The sequence below is a fragment of the Chelon labrosus genome (assembly GCF_963514085.1).
Source record: "Chelon labrosus genome assembly, chromosome: 5".
Classification (NCBI taxonomy): domain Eukaryota; kingdom Metazoa; phylum Chordata; class Actinopteri; order Mugiliformes; family Mugilidae; genus Chelon; species Chelon labrosus.
The window spans coordinates 10,231,150-10,246,040 of NC_140341.1; the positions used below are offsets into that span (position 1 = coordinate 10,231,150).

At 41.9% G+C, this 14,891-nt stretch overlaps 2 protein-coding genes across 9 annotated transcripts in view; one reads left to right on the forward strand and one right to left on the reverse strand.

Annotated features, from left to right (window-relative positions):
* The first annotated feature begins 4,844 nt into the window (after nucleotides 1–4,844).
* rpl8 (ribosomal protein L8) lies at nucleotides 4,845–7,950 on the forward strand. Its single transcript, XM_084544584.1, has 6 exons — nucleotides 4,845–4,868; nucleotides 5,662–5,805; nucleotides 5,900–6,041; nucleotides 6,987–7,205; nucleotides 7,290–7,405; nucleotides 7,754–7,950. Exons 2-6 carry the CDS (start codon nucleotides 5,668–5,670, stop codon nucleotides 7,910–7,912), a joined length of 774 nt encoding a protein of 257 aa, XP_084400710.1. The 5' UTR covers nucleotides 4,845–4,868; nucleotides 5,662–5,667; the 3' UTR covers nucleotides 7,913–7,950.
* Nucleotides 7,951–9,760: 1,810 nt separating this feature from the next.
* usp9 (ubiquitin specific peptidase 9) overlaps nucleotides 9,761–14,891 on the reverse strand; it is a 34,147-nt gene continuing 29,016 nt past the window's right edge. For 4 of the 8 annotated variants that reach the window (XM_084544306.1, XM_084544304.1, XM_084544302.1 and 1 more), the window contains 4 exons: nucleotides 14,422–14,634; nucleotides 13,957–13,986; nucleotides 12,425–12,523; nucleotides 9,761–12,295 (listed from right to left, as the gene is read on the reverse strand). In XM_084544306.1, the coding sequence (XP_084400432.1) occupies nucleotides 12,038–12,295; nucleotides 12,425–12,523; nucleotides 13,957–13,986; nucleotides 14,422–14,634 (600 nt within the window). In that variant the 3' untranslated portion in view covers nucleotides 9,761–12,037. The remainder of the gene's footprint in view (nucleotides 12,296–12,424; nucleotides 12,524–13,956; nucleotides 13,987–14,421; nucleotides 14,635–14,891) is intronic. The other 4 variants (XM_084544308.1, XM_084544307.1, XM_084544305.1 and 1 more) reach the window with 1 other exon arrangement.

Genomic DNA, 14,891 nt, shown 5'->3' on the forward strand with positions numbered 1-14,891 from the left:
GACTGATAATAAATAAAGAAGGATAGATAGAGGTGGCACTCAAAATATTAATTGTAGAAACGTTTAATGTATGTACAGAGTGCCCCCGCTATAGGGATAAACTAGAGTACAGAGGCTGTCAGTGACAAGAGTAGCTCTAATACAGGTGAGCTGCTGCAATGAGTGAATGTAGAAAGTCCAAATCTAAGCAGGCTGGATAATTATAAGTGGTCAAATCAGTAGTTTATTGATGCGTTTAGGTACATGCATATAAAAAAAGCATCTTCACAGCACTCAACCGAGTGAAGAAAGGTCTTCAAGAGGTGGAAATATTATGATCCCACACTGCTTTATGGAGCTTAAAGGGTAACTACTGTTTTTTACAACCTGGACCTTATTTCTGGCATAAAATACGGTTGTTTACTCACCCATATAACTTTTGTGTCATTTGTAGTCAACCGGGAGATATTCACATCCGCGTACATCCATATAATGGGAGTGAATGGGGCACCGAAACGCAGCCTCTAAATAACGCATTATCTGCTGCGAAATTCGTTCATTTCACCAATATTTTGTTATCATATGCTAGTGCTATTCCCCGTTGAGTCTGCTATGGTTCGTCCACAACCTCAGAATCGGGAAAAGTATTCAGCCATGTTGCAAAAAAATAGCAGTAACAAATTACAGGTAAACAAGCCGACCGGGTGCGCGGGGCTCTCAGAGATGACATCATCCAGTTCAGAAGACATCATCCAGAGTCTGTAGGTCAATCTACAGACCCCGGATGATGACAACAGGTAAGTCCGGACTCAACGGGGAATAGCACTAGCGTATCATAACAAAATATTGGTGAAATTTAGTTTCGCGGCAGATAATGCGTTATTTAGAGGCTGCGTTTCGGTGCCCCAGTCACTCCCACTATATGGATATACGCAGATCTAAATATCTCCCGATTGACTACAAATAACACAAGAGTTATATGGGTGAGTAAACAACCGTATTTTATGCTAGAAATAAGGTGCAGGTTGTAAAAAACAGTAGTTCCCCTTTAAGTGTTTTTTTGTTGTCAGCGGTTTGCACAACAACAAGCCTGTTATGAAATAGCAAAACACTTCTCAATTTCTCCTCGTTTAAAAATAATAAACCTCCATCCTGTTTTCTATTTAAGAGACAAAGAGCTTGTTAGAGAGGAATGTAATATGGCGTTTTGTTGGGTGGAAATCTAGCTGTACAAACACAATCTTAGTAAAGTTCCTTTTTATAACATTTACAATAAACTTATAATCCACTAACTCATCTCAAAATCCAGGTAAAACTAAAATATCAGAAATAAAACGCTCCTCTTGCGACACTTGGCTCACACTTCTCACGTTTACTACACTCACATCTTGGCATACAGGAAGTACAATACTATTTCTTCTTATTTTTAAATTCACTTCTCTGTTTTAGGACCTCTAATTTTTGATTCATGCAAAGTAAAGTGTATAAAACTGGACTCAAGAAAGTTCCCATTCCGTTTAAAGTGCTACAATAGCCTAAACCTTAAATAAATAAATAAATAACATAAAACAGGTTGACCATTAAAGGTTTTAAGAACTCTTTGCCATTAAACAAATATCAGCAGATTTTGATCAATTGGAGCGTCTTTATCCGGCCGAACCTGTGATCTCAGAGGACTAAAAACGAGAAAAGCAATAAAGAATAAAGGACAAAACAACAGAGTGTGTGCGTGCAGTATTTATACATGAAATCCCTGTGGGAGTATATAAAACAATGCAGCATCATAATAACTGAACCACATATTTATCACCTGCAGTGTCAGCCCTGTGTGTGCGTGCTCTCATTAATCACGGCGCCGTTGTTCTTCCAGCGGGGCGCTCTGATCTCGGGAGGGGAACCATCTGTTGCTTCTTCTTCTGTGGTGGGAGGACACGCACAGGACTGTGAAGACACTGAACTGCCAGAGAAGAAAGAAAAACACGCTCTTGCTGATTTAACTTTAACAGAATTCACATTTTCTATGAAAGTTGCACTTTTAGAGAAACATATCTTATAATTATAATAATAACCCCTATGAAAAAATATTATATCCTGAAGGAAATGCTGCAGTTTAAACAAAATTTAAGCGATTAAGCTGAATTTTAAATTGCTCTACAAATTTTCTTGTGGGTCTAGTGAGGACAAAGCTTTAGTTTATGTTCCACAGGACACAACTAAATCAAAGGTTTGCATACCAGCTTGTGGATGACTTAAATCAGAGGCATTTCCTCGGTTCATTGTTCTCTGCACTGGACACACAGACCAACGTCATCAGAGCAACACGGAGAGAAGATCTGCCAGAGTGCATTTTACAAACCAAAATGACGACAGCTCTGTCAGTGACATCACGAGCAGAGCTGCAGCTTGAACCCAACTCCGGCTCTTGTTGGTAAAAACTAAAGCAGGGCCTCCTCCAGGAGTCAGAACCACAATGGGAACACCTGCTGGAAACATGGTTTGCATCAAAACCAGGACTGGATCGATCCATCTGCGCATTAAAACCCCTTTTTGTTTTCAGGAAGAGCTACTCTGTGAAAGGTTCTAGAAAGGATGAAGGAAAACAACTATCTTAATTGTATTTCAGTGCTTTTTGCAGGCCCAGACTCTGCCTGGTTTTAAAACTCATTCTTCCACTTTGGTGTTTAATTCAGTTTGAGAGCTACTTTTTTTATCGCATGATTTAATTTAGTATTTCTTCTTCCTCTTCTTTCTTGTTTTTGTGTTGACTGTGTGTTTATTTATTTTTGGAAGCCTTTACTGCTATGCCTTTACAGAGGTTTGGTCAAGTTTTTACAGATTTGTTTTGACACTAAAAATAATCACTAAACTGTTTGATTCAGAGTCAGATTTATTCCCACCAGACAAACAGAGTGTAAAGTATTTGCTCGGCAGATGTCACTGATTTGACTGCATCATCTTTATTTCCTCCATCAGTAATGCTCACAACAAGATCAGGGATGTAAATAGAAGTTTAACTCTTTTAAATGACACAGTGTAGCAGCGGCGGCTGTACAGTAGGTGTTCACTTTTAAACCTCCACAGGGGGCCGCGCCTGCTTATTCTTCTCTGGTGCAGTATTGCTGCCATCTTCTGGAGTTTACTCATTACCACAGAGTCTGGAGGGGTTGTTAAAGCGCTTCAACGTATTACTCAGAAAGCTAAACACCAGCCAGTTCCTTTCTTCTCTCATGTTCTAATCTAAATCTAATAATTGCTTAATCCTATCTTCTCATTTATGTAGCCTTGATAGTGTTTATTTTCTCAATAAATATTCTAATTACAAAACCTGGTAAAGACTACAAAATTGATTGTGTATTCTTTGATAGATAGATAGACAACTTTATTGATCCCTTTGGGAGGTTCACGCAGGGAAATTGAGGACATACATGTACATGAATTGGATAGAAAAACAGTGAATAAACCCCAAATACCCAACACCCAGAAAAGAATAATAATAATAATAATAAATATTGTGATTGTACATAAGATAAGATAAGACATGTTTATTAATCCCACGTATGGGAAATTTCCTTGTCACAGTAGCATGGAATTTGGCAAAAAAAATATATATATACAGAAAACAGTGACAACTTCGACAGGGAAAAAGTTACCAAAAAAACACAAGTACAAAATTTTGACAAATATATACAAAAAATATACAAAAAACAACAATACTATATATATAAACTATGAGTTGGTGAGGTAGTGGTTCGTGCAAAAAGGCAGATTAATTTGTAAAAGTACAGTTGTCATTGACTCAGGCTGGTGTTGTAAGGCCTGATGGCAGCTGGAATGAAGGACCTGCGGTAGCGTTCCTTCTAGCAGCGTGGATGCAGCAGTCTGCTGCTGAAGGAGCTGCTTAGGTCTCCTACAGTCTGATGCAGTGGGTGAGAGGGGTTGTCCATGATTGATGTCAGCTTGGCTAACATCCTCCTCTCACCCACCTCCTCGATGGAGTCCAGAGAGCAGTCCAGGACAGAGCCTGCCCGTCTGACCAGCTTGTTCAGTCTCTTCCTGTCCCTCTGAACTACTCCAGCAGACAACTGCATATAGGATGGCAGAAGCCACCACAGAGTCGTAAAAAGTCCTGAGCAGTGCCCTGCACACTCCAAAGGACCTCAGTCGTCTAAGCAGGTGGAGACGACTTTGGCCCTTCTTGTACAGGGCGTTTGTGCTGCGTGTCCAGTCCAGTTTATTGTTGAGGTGAACACCCAGGTACTTGTAATCCTCCACGACCTCGATGTCCAAGCCCTGGATGTTCACCGGTGCAGTCAGATGTGGTTTCCTGCTGAAGTCAAATACATACATGGTTTGTTATTGCATAAATATTGTGATTGCACATGGTTTGTTTATTGCACATTCTTAGAGAGAAAAATACAGACTGCATATTATTATTGCACCCTATTATTGCAGTAGTTGGTGTAGTTCACAACAAAACAACAAAAAATGTAAATTAAGACACCTAGCATGATACCATAAGTAATAATATTTAGAAATTTAATTTTTTTCCCCCATAATTTCAAGTTATTATATGTTTTAATAATGTTGGAAATTAAAATTGAATACTTTCACAAGTAGCTTATCGGTTTTGTAGTCCTATTTAAAGAGGAAATCTGCCCCTAACATGGCATTATACATTTACAAATAGTATATAAATATTTTAGTTTTGTTTTAGTTTTAATTTTTATTCAGTTTAATGTATGTGAAGCTTTTAATATAGTTAAAAGAAGAAGAAGAAGCTTCAGCCGCATAAGAAGTGCCTCCATTTCCCATCAGCCCCCGCGGCGATTTCTCCGGAAGAAAACCTCCGCTTCTCCCTTACACTTCCTCTTTCCGTCAACGGAGTTTAGGTAGGGCAGCTACTTTCTGGTTCCCGTCCTAAAATCTGCTCTAAATCATGATTTTATTGAGTCATCCGCGCTAAACTAACATTTCTATGTGTATAAGAGACGTATAAGAATAAGACCCAATGAGTATTTTAACGGCAGACTTTGTTTTTTTAAAGATGTTTAGTGTTGTTGTGTGTCGCTGCTGGGTGACATGGCGTAGTGACAGCGGTGTGTTAAAGGCTAAGAGGCCGGCATCCGCTACACACAGAGCGGCTGTGTGGTTTTAAACAAGCCGTTCAGATGATGTAGCGACAATTTTATTTTGCACATATCTGTTAAACAATTAGAAAGTTTTAACTCTGACATCCGGGTAGTCCGCAGGGTATATATTATAATAACAGCCAGAGTTACGGTAGCTAGCTTGCTAGGCTAATGCTAGCTAACGGCTATTGAGCTCTTGTAGGGAACATGTGAAGTAAAAGTTGCTTTTTCAGTGTCACAGCTGTTTTGTGCACTCATTATCTGTCAGTTTAAGTTTAAACTTAGTGAAAATATGCTATAAATAAACCTAATATTAGTCGTAGGCCTCTAAACTAGCATTCACATGTCAAGCTAGTTAGTAGCAGCTTGTTTGAAAGCTTTTAAATGTTTGCAGAAGACTGGAAAGTTTGTCAATAAAAGTCTCATGAGTTCTTACCTTTTAGAGACAGTAGTGTTTATAATTTAACATTTTGATTCCAATTAAATGAATTGCACACTGCTGGGATGTCCACGTTTAATCATGGTCCTAATGCTGAGTCTTGTCTGTTTCCAGTACACGATGGGACGTGTGATCAGGGGACAGAGAAAAGGTGCGGGCTCCGTGTTCAAAGCCCACGTCAAGCACAGGAAAGGTGCTGCTAAACTCCGTCACATTGACTTCGCTGAACGCCATGGTTACATCAAGGGGATTGTGAAGGTAAAGATTAACTCCCGGCTGATCCTAAATGTTTGTTTGTTGGTGTATAAATGTGTTGACGTTGTTGTTGTCGTCGTCCTTCTTTCTCTCTCAGGATATCATCCATGACCCCGGCCGTGGTGCGCCCCTGGCCAAGGTGGCCTTCCGTGACCCATACCGGTTCAAGAAGAGGACCGAGCTCTTCATCGCTGCTGAGGGCATCCACACCGGACAGTTCATCTACTGCGGCAAGAAAGGTGAGACGCCGCAGAGTGTATCCTCACGTCACGAAGTAGATGTGTTTTGATCAAGCTCCAGTTTCATGAGTTGTTTCCTTCAGCCCCTAATATTTTACAGAAGCTGTCTGAGCCGCCATTCATTTAAAAACAGGGATGCTGCTTATCATGTTGACACTAAACACTGGTCAGAGACATCGCACTATAACATGTACTAGAGCTGAATGAGTCTTAAATGGTGAAGACGATTTCATCGTAACAGAAATCCTTAGTGTTTTGTACACTTCGCAAGAGAGATTTGTGACTGGTACTGGGAGTAATATTCAGCAAAACATGGATCAGATGAATTAAAAACTTGTTTTAGACGTAGAATTTGTAATATTTCTGGTTTTGTCTGCCTTTTAAAATCGGTTATGGCCACAAAAAGTCAAAGATTTCTGTCCTGTTGGATATTTTTTTGCTGTAATGTTTAACACTACCTCTTAGGAGCGTTATTAGGACTATTTTACAATGTATTAAAGTGACCAAAAGTGTCCTTTAACTTTAAACTGGTAGCACAACTTCAGTAATGAGGTGTGTGTTTGAACAAAGAAGAAAGTCTTGGCCTGTGAAACATAGATAACGTTTAGACGTCAAGCTTTTAATAAGAGCAACCTTAAAACACTGAAGACGAGCTAATGTTTCATCCTGGAGTCAGACCAGGATTAGAAGTTTTAAGTGTTTTGATCTGATCCGGCCTCATTCAGCATCTCTGTTGGGTTTTTATAGTCTGTGCTATCTGACGTTTACGTTTGACATGCTCCTTTACGCTGGAACCAGTTTTAGATTTGACGTCGTACATAGAGACGTGACATCTAGTGCAGTGATAATAAAATCTAATAAATCAGATTCTCTAAACTGTTGTTCCTGTAATTGGGACCATGTTCTGAGATGAAGGCTCATGTCTTCTCCTCTTTTATCCCACAGCTCAGCTGAACATCGGTAATGTCCTGCCCGTCGGCACCATGCCTGAGGGAACCATCATCTGCTGCCTGGAGGAGAAGCCCGGCGACAGAGGCAAGCTGGCCCGCGCTTCAGGAAACTACGCCACAGTCATCTCCCACAACCCCGAGACCAAGAAGTCCAGAGTCAAGCTGCCCTCAGGCTCCAAGAAAGTCATCGCCTCGGCCAACAGAGCCGTTGTTGGTAAGAGCCTTTCCGCATCCTCGGAGGAACTCTGTGCTCTCTGAGCGCCGACAGTGACTGACCGTCTGTGCCTGCGTGTTACAGGTGTGGTCGCTGGTGGTGGTCGTATTGACAAGCCCATCCTGAAGGCCGGTCGTGCCTACCACAAGTACAAGGCCAAGAGGAACTGCTGGCCACGTGTCCGTGGTGTGGCTATGAACGTAAGTGAACATGATGACACTCCTCTTTGGGGTCAACGAATTACGTTAGACCACGTAGGCCTGAGGTAGCAATCAGTACACAATGAGGAAAAACATGTCCTGATACTTTTAAAACTTGAGGAGAGAGACGTTACTTTCTGTTCTCCAGGGAGTTTAGGTGACAAAGCTTTAATGACTTTTTAGTTTAGCTGCCGTAATTGGTTTGCAGCTGGTTGGAACTGCTCGTCACTTAACATCTGGTTCAATTGAGCGTGGGTTCAGCAAGTTAGAGTTCATGTACATTAGTCAGAGGAGGAAAACGAACATGTGATTTCTCGTACTTAAATATATATTTTTCTTTCTCTGCAGCCCGTTGAGCATCCCTTCGGTGGTGGTAACCATCAGCATATTGGCAAGCCCTCAACAATCAGGAGGGATGCACCTGCTGGTCGCAAGGTCGGTCTTATCGCTGCCCGTCGTACAGGCAGACTGCGTGGAACAAAGACCGTCCAGGAGAAGGAGAACTAAACCCGACTTTCTTGATAATAAAATGTGTTCCAAAAGAATCGGTCTGCTGGTTTGCTTCATTTCTGGGTCCAGACACACGGGAGATGAGTAGTAGAAGGATCAGGTTTGAGTTTAGAAGACCTGACATGAGGCTACAGATGAAACCTATCTTCAATGAAGATATAGTTTGGAGGTCTAGAAAACTAGGACACTGTTTTACTTGGAAGTTTAAACCTCCTCCCATAAAGGACAGAATCAATGAACGAATGAGGTTTATGTGAAATGAAAAGGTGTAAAGGAAGCAACTGCTAATAAAAATCAGTTGCGCCAGCTGCTAAACATAAGGGAGTTAATGATTTATCAACAGAAGTACACCCAGCACTTAAAATACTTGCTAAACACAGATCATGAAAACATTAACCAAAGTAGAGCAAGTAACGTCCTTAATAGTTGGATAGTAACAGTTTTGCATCACTGGGATTTCAAAAGGTCAAATTAAGTTTTAATTTTGTGCTGCAGTAACTACTTCTGAACGCTAGAAGGAGTCATAGTTAAGCAAGATATGTCTACACATTTTTAATCATCCAGGTCAGGTCTTACAGAAAAAAGCTGAAAGGGCATCTACAATTGAACCACTTCCTCTAATTACAGATAAGTTGTTTAAAGTTGGCACCACGCCTGGACGGTCCAAATTAAAATCTTAATTTTCCACCAGTCGCTTAGAAGTGAAGAAGCCACTTGAATAAGAAAACTTGTAGGGACTTCTTTCCTCTCTTTGACAGCGACTACAGCCCAGATATGTTCAGTGTATAATTACTGAACCACACTAACAGCTCTGTAACTTCACTGACCTTTTTTCACATCAAATGTTTGTGGCCAATCAAAGCAGGAAAACCACATTTGACGTCTGTTAAATTTCTTATTTCCAAAAAAAAAAAAAAAGCTTAAACAAAGGCAACTGGACTTGTAGACTTTCTCTAAGATGGTTTGTTTCTCATTCAAGTAGCTCCTTTAGTTCAGAACTTTACCTTCCTGTTGTCCTCTGGGTCAAATCTGACCCATTTTCAAATGTTTTCATGTCACGTAAATGTGGTCTACTCACCATGATATCCCAAAAGAAGCGTCCAATATGCAGTAATTAGTTGAAAAGAAGTTATATTTCAGACTTTATAGTCAAACAGTGCGGGTCAGCTTCAACCAGAGAGGACAAAAGTCTATAATTTTGATCATTTCAAATGCTTTTGTTGAAGGAGCTTAAAGCTTCAAGAATTGAAGTCCTAATTTTCCAAAGCTTAAACTGATGAACCTGATTTCTTTCCAAGCAGAAGTTTTAAAATGTGCCTCCTGCAATAATCAGATCAGATAAAGGTTGAAAATTAGGACATAATTTCTTTACTTTAAGTTTTAAGTTCCTTCAATTAAAATAGGGCTTAAAGGCGTCGTCGTACATACTTGACATGGTCATCAGGCTGTAGGTAGCCGACCTGGATGAGCAGCAAAGCATCTTCAAGAAACTCTACAAGTCCAGTTTATTTTATTTTTTTTTTTGCTGCTACACATGTGACGACATTGAAACCAGGTGTGCTGAATGCAGGTGCACAGAAATAACGAGATGTCGGCCGTGGAGGAGATCAGACCAAGATCAGTCCAGCTGCTGAAACGTGTAGCTCCGAGAAGAAGCGACGAAGCAATCTGAGCAAATGCAAGATTCATGCGTTCATTCATTTTCAGTAACCGCTTGTCCTGTGAGGGGTCGTTGTGAGGGGGGGGGCTGGAGCCTATCCCAGCTGGACATTGGTTTTTTGAAAGCCTAGCGGGAAGTTTGTGTGACTCTCACGACCGTTATCCGAATTAAAAACGAGACACACACAAGATTCCATGTTCTTTATTTGCTAAGGGCGCAATGCTTTTTTTTTTTTTCCTTTTTTTTTTGTTATATTTCTGTGCACAAAAAACCTCACAAAGTGAAAGTCCACATCGCGACTGTAGCTCCAGAATTCAACGTCACACCATGGCCAAAACAAAAGTCGGCAAAAAACAGGGCGCAGAACTCTGTACAGTCATTATCTTCTTTAAAAATAACACAAGGACAAAAATGTTCCTCTTAAATCAAATTCTATTTTTTTTTTTTTAGTGAAATACAACAAAATAAATTCTATAAAATAAGAGCAACATATTTAAATATAATACGGTGGGCAGAATATTTTCATTTGCAGGAGTATTTGGTATGTTTTTAGACAAAAAAAAAAAAAATGAAAAGGAAAAGAAAATCAAAAAAAAAATAAAATAAAATACACGCATTCAAGTTACCAATTAAATACAGTATTTACTGATGTTTTACCTTTTACTCCTACAGAATTGCAAGTTAGCTCAAGTTGCAACGTTGACTAACCAGACTCTATTCTTACGGTAAAAACCCTGCTGTGGGACCTACTCTCCGTGGAGCGGGACAGGACTTGTGTGTGTGTGTGGGGGGGAGGTGGGGAGAAGGGGGGGGGTTAGGGTCTCGCTGCAGCTCGGGGATGGATGGGGGAGTCGGGGGGGGGGAAATGTCGCTTCATCCCGACCCGCAGCCAAACACCCAAAAAAAACAAATAAAACTAAATCAGAAAATAACAAACCCCCCCCTCTGACCTGACCCGGCTCCACGGCAGAAAGGAAGCCGATCGGGCGACGGCGTCCGTCTACGACTAGGCTCTATTTGAAGAGACAGAAGCGAAACCACACAGTCTATTACACGCGGGCGGGCGGGCGGGGAGGGAGGGAGGGGGGGGTGTGGTAGCCCGGTGCAGCAATTCTGTTGCATATGTGTTCAGTTTTTCAGAATTCCTATAAGATGAAAAGCTAAGCTGGTCTAACCCACCGAATCCGACTGCCAAATGTGAAGGATTATAATGTGCAATTGAAAAGCCACTTATTCATACATTGGTTCAAAATATCGCCCTCGTAGAAGAAGAAGGGTAGATGAGTAGAAAAACAAACAAAAAAAAAAAAACCTAAGGGTAACACCACCCCTCTCTCCTCATCCCGGAGATGTGGATTAAGAACAGCTTTAGGTTTGTTATGATCACAAGTCTTCCCTTGGGGGGACGGGGGGGGCAGGGGGGGGGGCTACACTATTCTGGTGAGAAGCCATGCTAAATGTTACAGCATATTAACTAGAGCTTCAAAAAGGATTGAATTATTTAACCAGAACAAACAAATGTAAGAAGAAAGGTGGAGGAAAAAAAAAAATAAAAGAGAGAAAGAAAGAAAGGCAATGAGTTTCAGAACAATGTTGCATCACTGCTTTTTCACGTCAACCGAACACCGTTAAAGTCCACCCAACCATTCAACGTCTCAAACTAAAACCAACCACGGCTCGTGAGTTGGCCTGGCGTGGGTCATAAGGTCGCCAAGGAGCTTTAAGAATAATAATAATAATAATAATTATGATAATAACAATGCGTCCTTCTACACTTGAATGACCAGAAATGACCAGAAACCATCCGATGGTGGAACAAACTGTACTGCTGAGAAATGGTGATAAAGCAAAGAGGAGTTGTCGTCTTCTTACAGTTTTTTCTTTTTTTGTTTTGTTTTTTTTTTTGTTTTGGAAGGGGGTGGAAGGGGGGGGGCGGGGGGTTTTCTTTTCTTATTTATAATATCCATTTTTGTTTTCCATAATATCTGCAACATCTCCCAACAGCAAACCATACAGAGTTATGCTACCGGGGGATCTGAACAGTCAAAAACATTAACATAATATGTACACCTTTTCGTCATGAAGACAAGCGCATCTGCATCGTCAGCTCTGGGTAAATTTATTTTTCCTTGTTAGAACTCCGCTCCCTCGCCTCTGCAGCCGCCAGCAGGCTCCTGTCCAGGCAGCTCCAGGCCAGGGGAGAGCGCATCCCGCAGGTTGACGTAGGGGACGGGCGGGGGTAGAGAGAGAGGAGTGGCCTGGAGAGGGGATGGTGAGGCCCGGCTCTGCCCTGCCCTGCCCTGCCCTGAATGGGGGCCAGAGATATAGAGAGAGACAGAGAGAAAGAGAGAGAGAGTGGGGGGGGGGGGCCCGGCGAGGAGCTCTGTTGACCGAAAGGACGAGAGGAAGGAGAGCGGGACGACGGAGGCCTCGAGGCACAGCAGAGGGCAGGGGAAGGGAGGTTACTCCTTAGGCGGGGCGGGCGCTGCTGGGGTGGAGGTGGAGGTGGAGGTTGAGGTGGGGGCGGGGGCGACCTCCTCGGTGCCGTCCCAGTTCTCTTGTGCTCGCGGGCCCGGGCCGGGAGTCGGGCCGGGGCCTGGGGTGGGGGTCGGGGTCTGGGTCGGGGCCGGGGTCGGGGCAGAGGCGGGGCCGGGGCGCTGGGGGTTGTTCATGTGCTGGGCGGCGGGCCCGGTGTACGGCTGCCCATGGGGGTGGTTGTTCTGTTCAGGGAGGGTAGAGAGAGAGAGAGGTTTGTGTTCTCTAGATTTACAGACACAAGCAACAATAAATTCATGTTTTAATCAAAGGTTCCTCTCAAACACGGCGTCGTAGCTTGAACCGGACTCTACCTGCTGAAACTGAGTCGTTCCAGGAGAGTGTGGGTACAGGGACGTGTCCTCAGGTGGGGAGGAGTCTTGATCGTCAGGTGCTTCCTGTTCATCCGGCTCCTAGAAATATGACAAGAGGAACGTTATCGCAAGTCAAGCTTCATCTACAAGCAATACACAAATACAAAGAAGGAGCTGCTTATATTATATTATGTATTAATTTCTTTATTTGAACAAAGCCCTGGGTATTGTTAATGTCAAGCTTTGTGGAAATTCAGCGTGAGCAGGCTGCGTGGGAAAGTCAAAACGTTTTTCTACTGCTCTGGTCGAGTAAATGAGGTTTAAATGAGATTAGATCATGTGAGTGGGCGGACGCTACACCTGAGAGCTTCCCTCTCTGCACGCTCTGGAAACTAACAGAGGCTCTACTGTGGAGCTACTTTCACTGTGCCTCTTTTTATTTATTTTTTTTAAATATTAATAACATTATATTTGCCATATATCTCTGGGACATGGTCGGGTTCATGAGCAAATAAATTAAAACACGATTTAATTAATTAAGAGAAGCTGCCAGGAATGTGATGCTAATAAATGCCTCTAACTAAAGATAGAGGCCATAAACTGGTTTTGATAGTTTAATCAGTTAAAATACTGTAAATACGACTTAATATTAAAGTACAGCTGAGGCTAGGAGGCTAACAGTAGCGCATAAAGAGCTCTAGACTGAGATGGGAGACTGGCTGTGTCCATGTTTTGGCTAATCAGTGAGACTGGGCAACAGGACAGGAGAGAAAACAAAGGCCTGTTCACTGTGTGCAGCTGCTGAACGCGGCTAATTACGCCAGTTACACTATGCTCACCGGCCAGTTTATTAGGTACACTAGCGAACGCATTCTAATATGCACTAAGTCGTAGCTTCTTGACGGTTATAGTGTTCAAAAATTGGTTTAAAATAACCGAGAGAGCTGTTGATTCAACTTGGTTTTCATTTTGGAGAATGTGGTTTGTGGTTTTAGTCAAACACCACCACAATGCGCATCCTCCAAAATGATCACACAGCTCAGTTACCTCCTTTCTTACACGATTTAAACTTAACGTTATAACCTTAATGAAGGGGGATGATTTAGTGCACGTTTGCTTTCACAGGTGTATCTAATGTTTTGGCAAGCGAGCGTACAATCTCACGTCTCAGCGGTGGCTGCTCTACGTTTCCTTTCACTATAATAATCAACAATATGTTTTAGTTTTGTTTTAAATCTACGGTCACAATCGGTCTTACTGAAACAGCATCTTTCAGATAAAATAATTAAACACTACACATAAAAACTGCTAACAGGGGCTAATTAATTCAATATGATGCATTCTGGCTGTCCTCAACTTTATTTTTTATTTTTTAAATCATACACATTAAATACAACTCAATATGTCAGTGTTTCTAGTCTCTGGTTTTCTAACTAAGCTAAAGTTAAATGTGTTTGGAGACCTAGACACTGGTTCTTCATTGATTAAGACTTAATTTCCTTCCTTTATGTCGTGGTGCCTGGAATACTGACCTTCCCTGGGCTTCCCTGAGTACACTTGAGCTGTGTATGGAATATTACAGAAGAAGTGTGTCATTGGACTGGCCTTTTCATCATAGAAAAATACAAGTAACTCATTTTAAGTGAGAACAATTAAATGATATTCGTGTGTATTTGTGAACTGCAGCCATGAAAAACTAAACATACTCAGCATATTTTTCTTTTTTTTTTTAAATCAGCTATAAAACATGAAACTCAGAACATTACACGACACCAATTTAAAAAAATGTTTACACAATCTATTACACATACACGCCCAATTAACTGCTGACATTCAGTGGGCTGTTAACACATCAGGTTCAGCCTCACTCATACTGCTGGGTTTTATTTATTCATTCATTATTTGTTTTTATATATTTTTTTTTTTGTTCATTCCCTACGGCTGTAAGATAATGTGAAAGCAGTGGGTGTGAAGGGTGCGGCGTCGGTTGCCATTACCTCCTCGGGACAGAGTTCGCAGGCCTTGGCAAGAGTCATACGTGCACTGTGAGAGCGCTCCAGGAAGTATCCGTTGGACGTCTCGTTGCTCTGGACGGGAGGGGACCAGTTGTTGTAGGTGTACTGGGGGTTGCCCGTGTATGGTCTCCTCTCCAGCTCGTCCCCTAACCACTCCACCGCCCACGTCCACTTTCGCTTCAGGTCGCCGTTACTCTGTTTGTGCAAAGAAGAAGAAGACGGTGGACGCCACCCCCCACCGATTAGCATCAACGTGTCGCCGCTGCAATTACAGTTTTAATCTCATACGGTTTAATTTAACAGTTTGGATAGACATCGATCAGCCACAACATTAAAACCATTAACCGGGGAAGTGAACCGTCTTTTGGCATTTACTTTTATACTTTGAATACTGTTGCGCCAAAGAGATCCCAGTACCATATGTTCCTTGGTTTAGCAACACACACAGACGT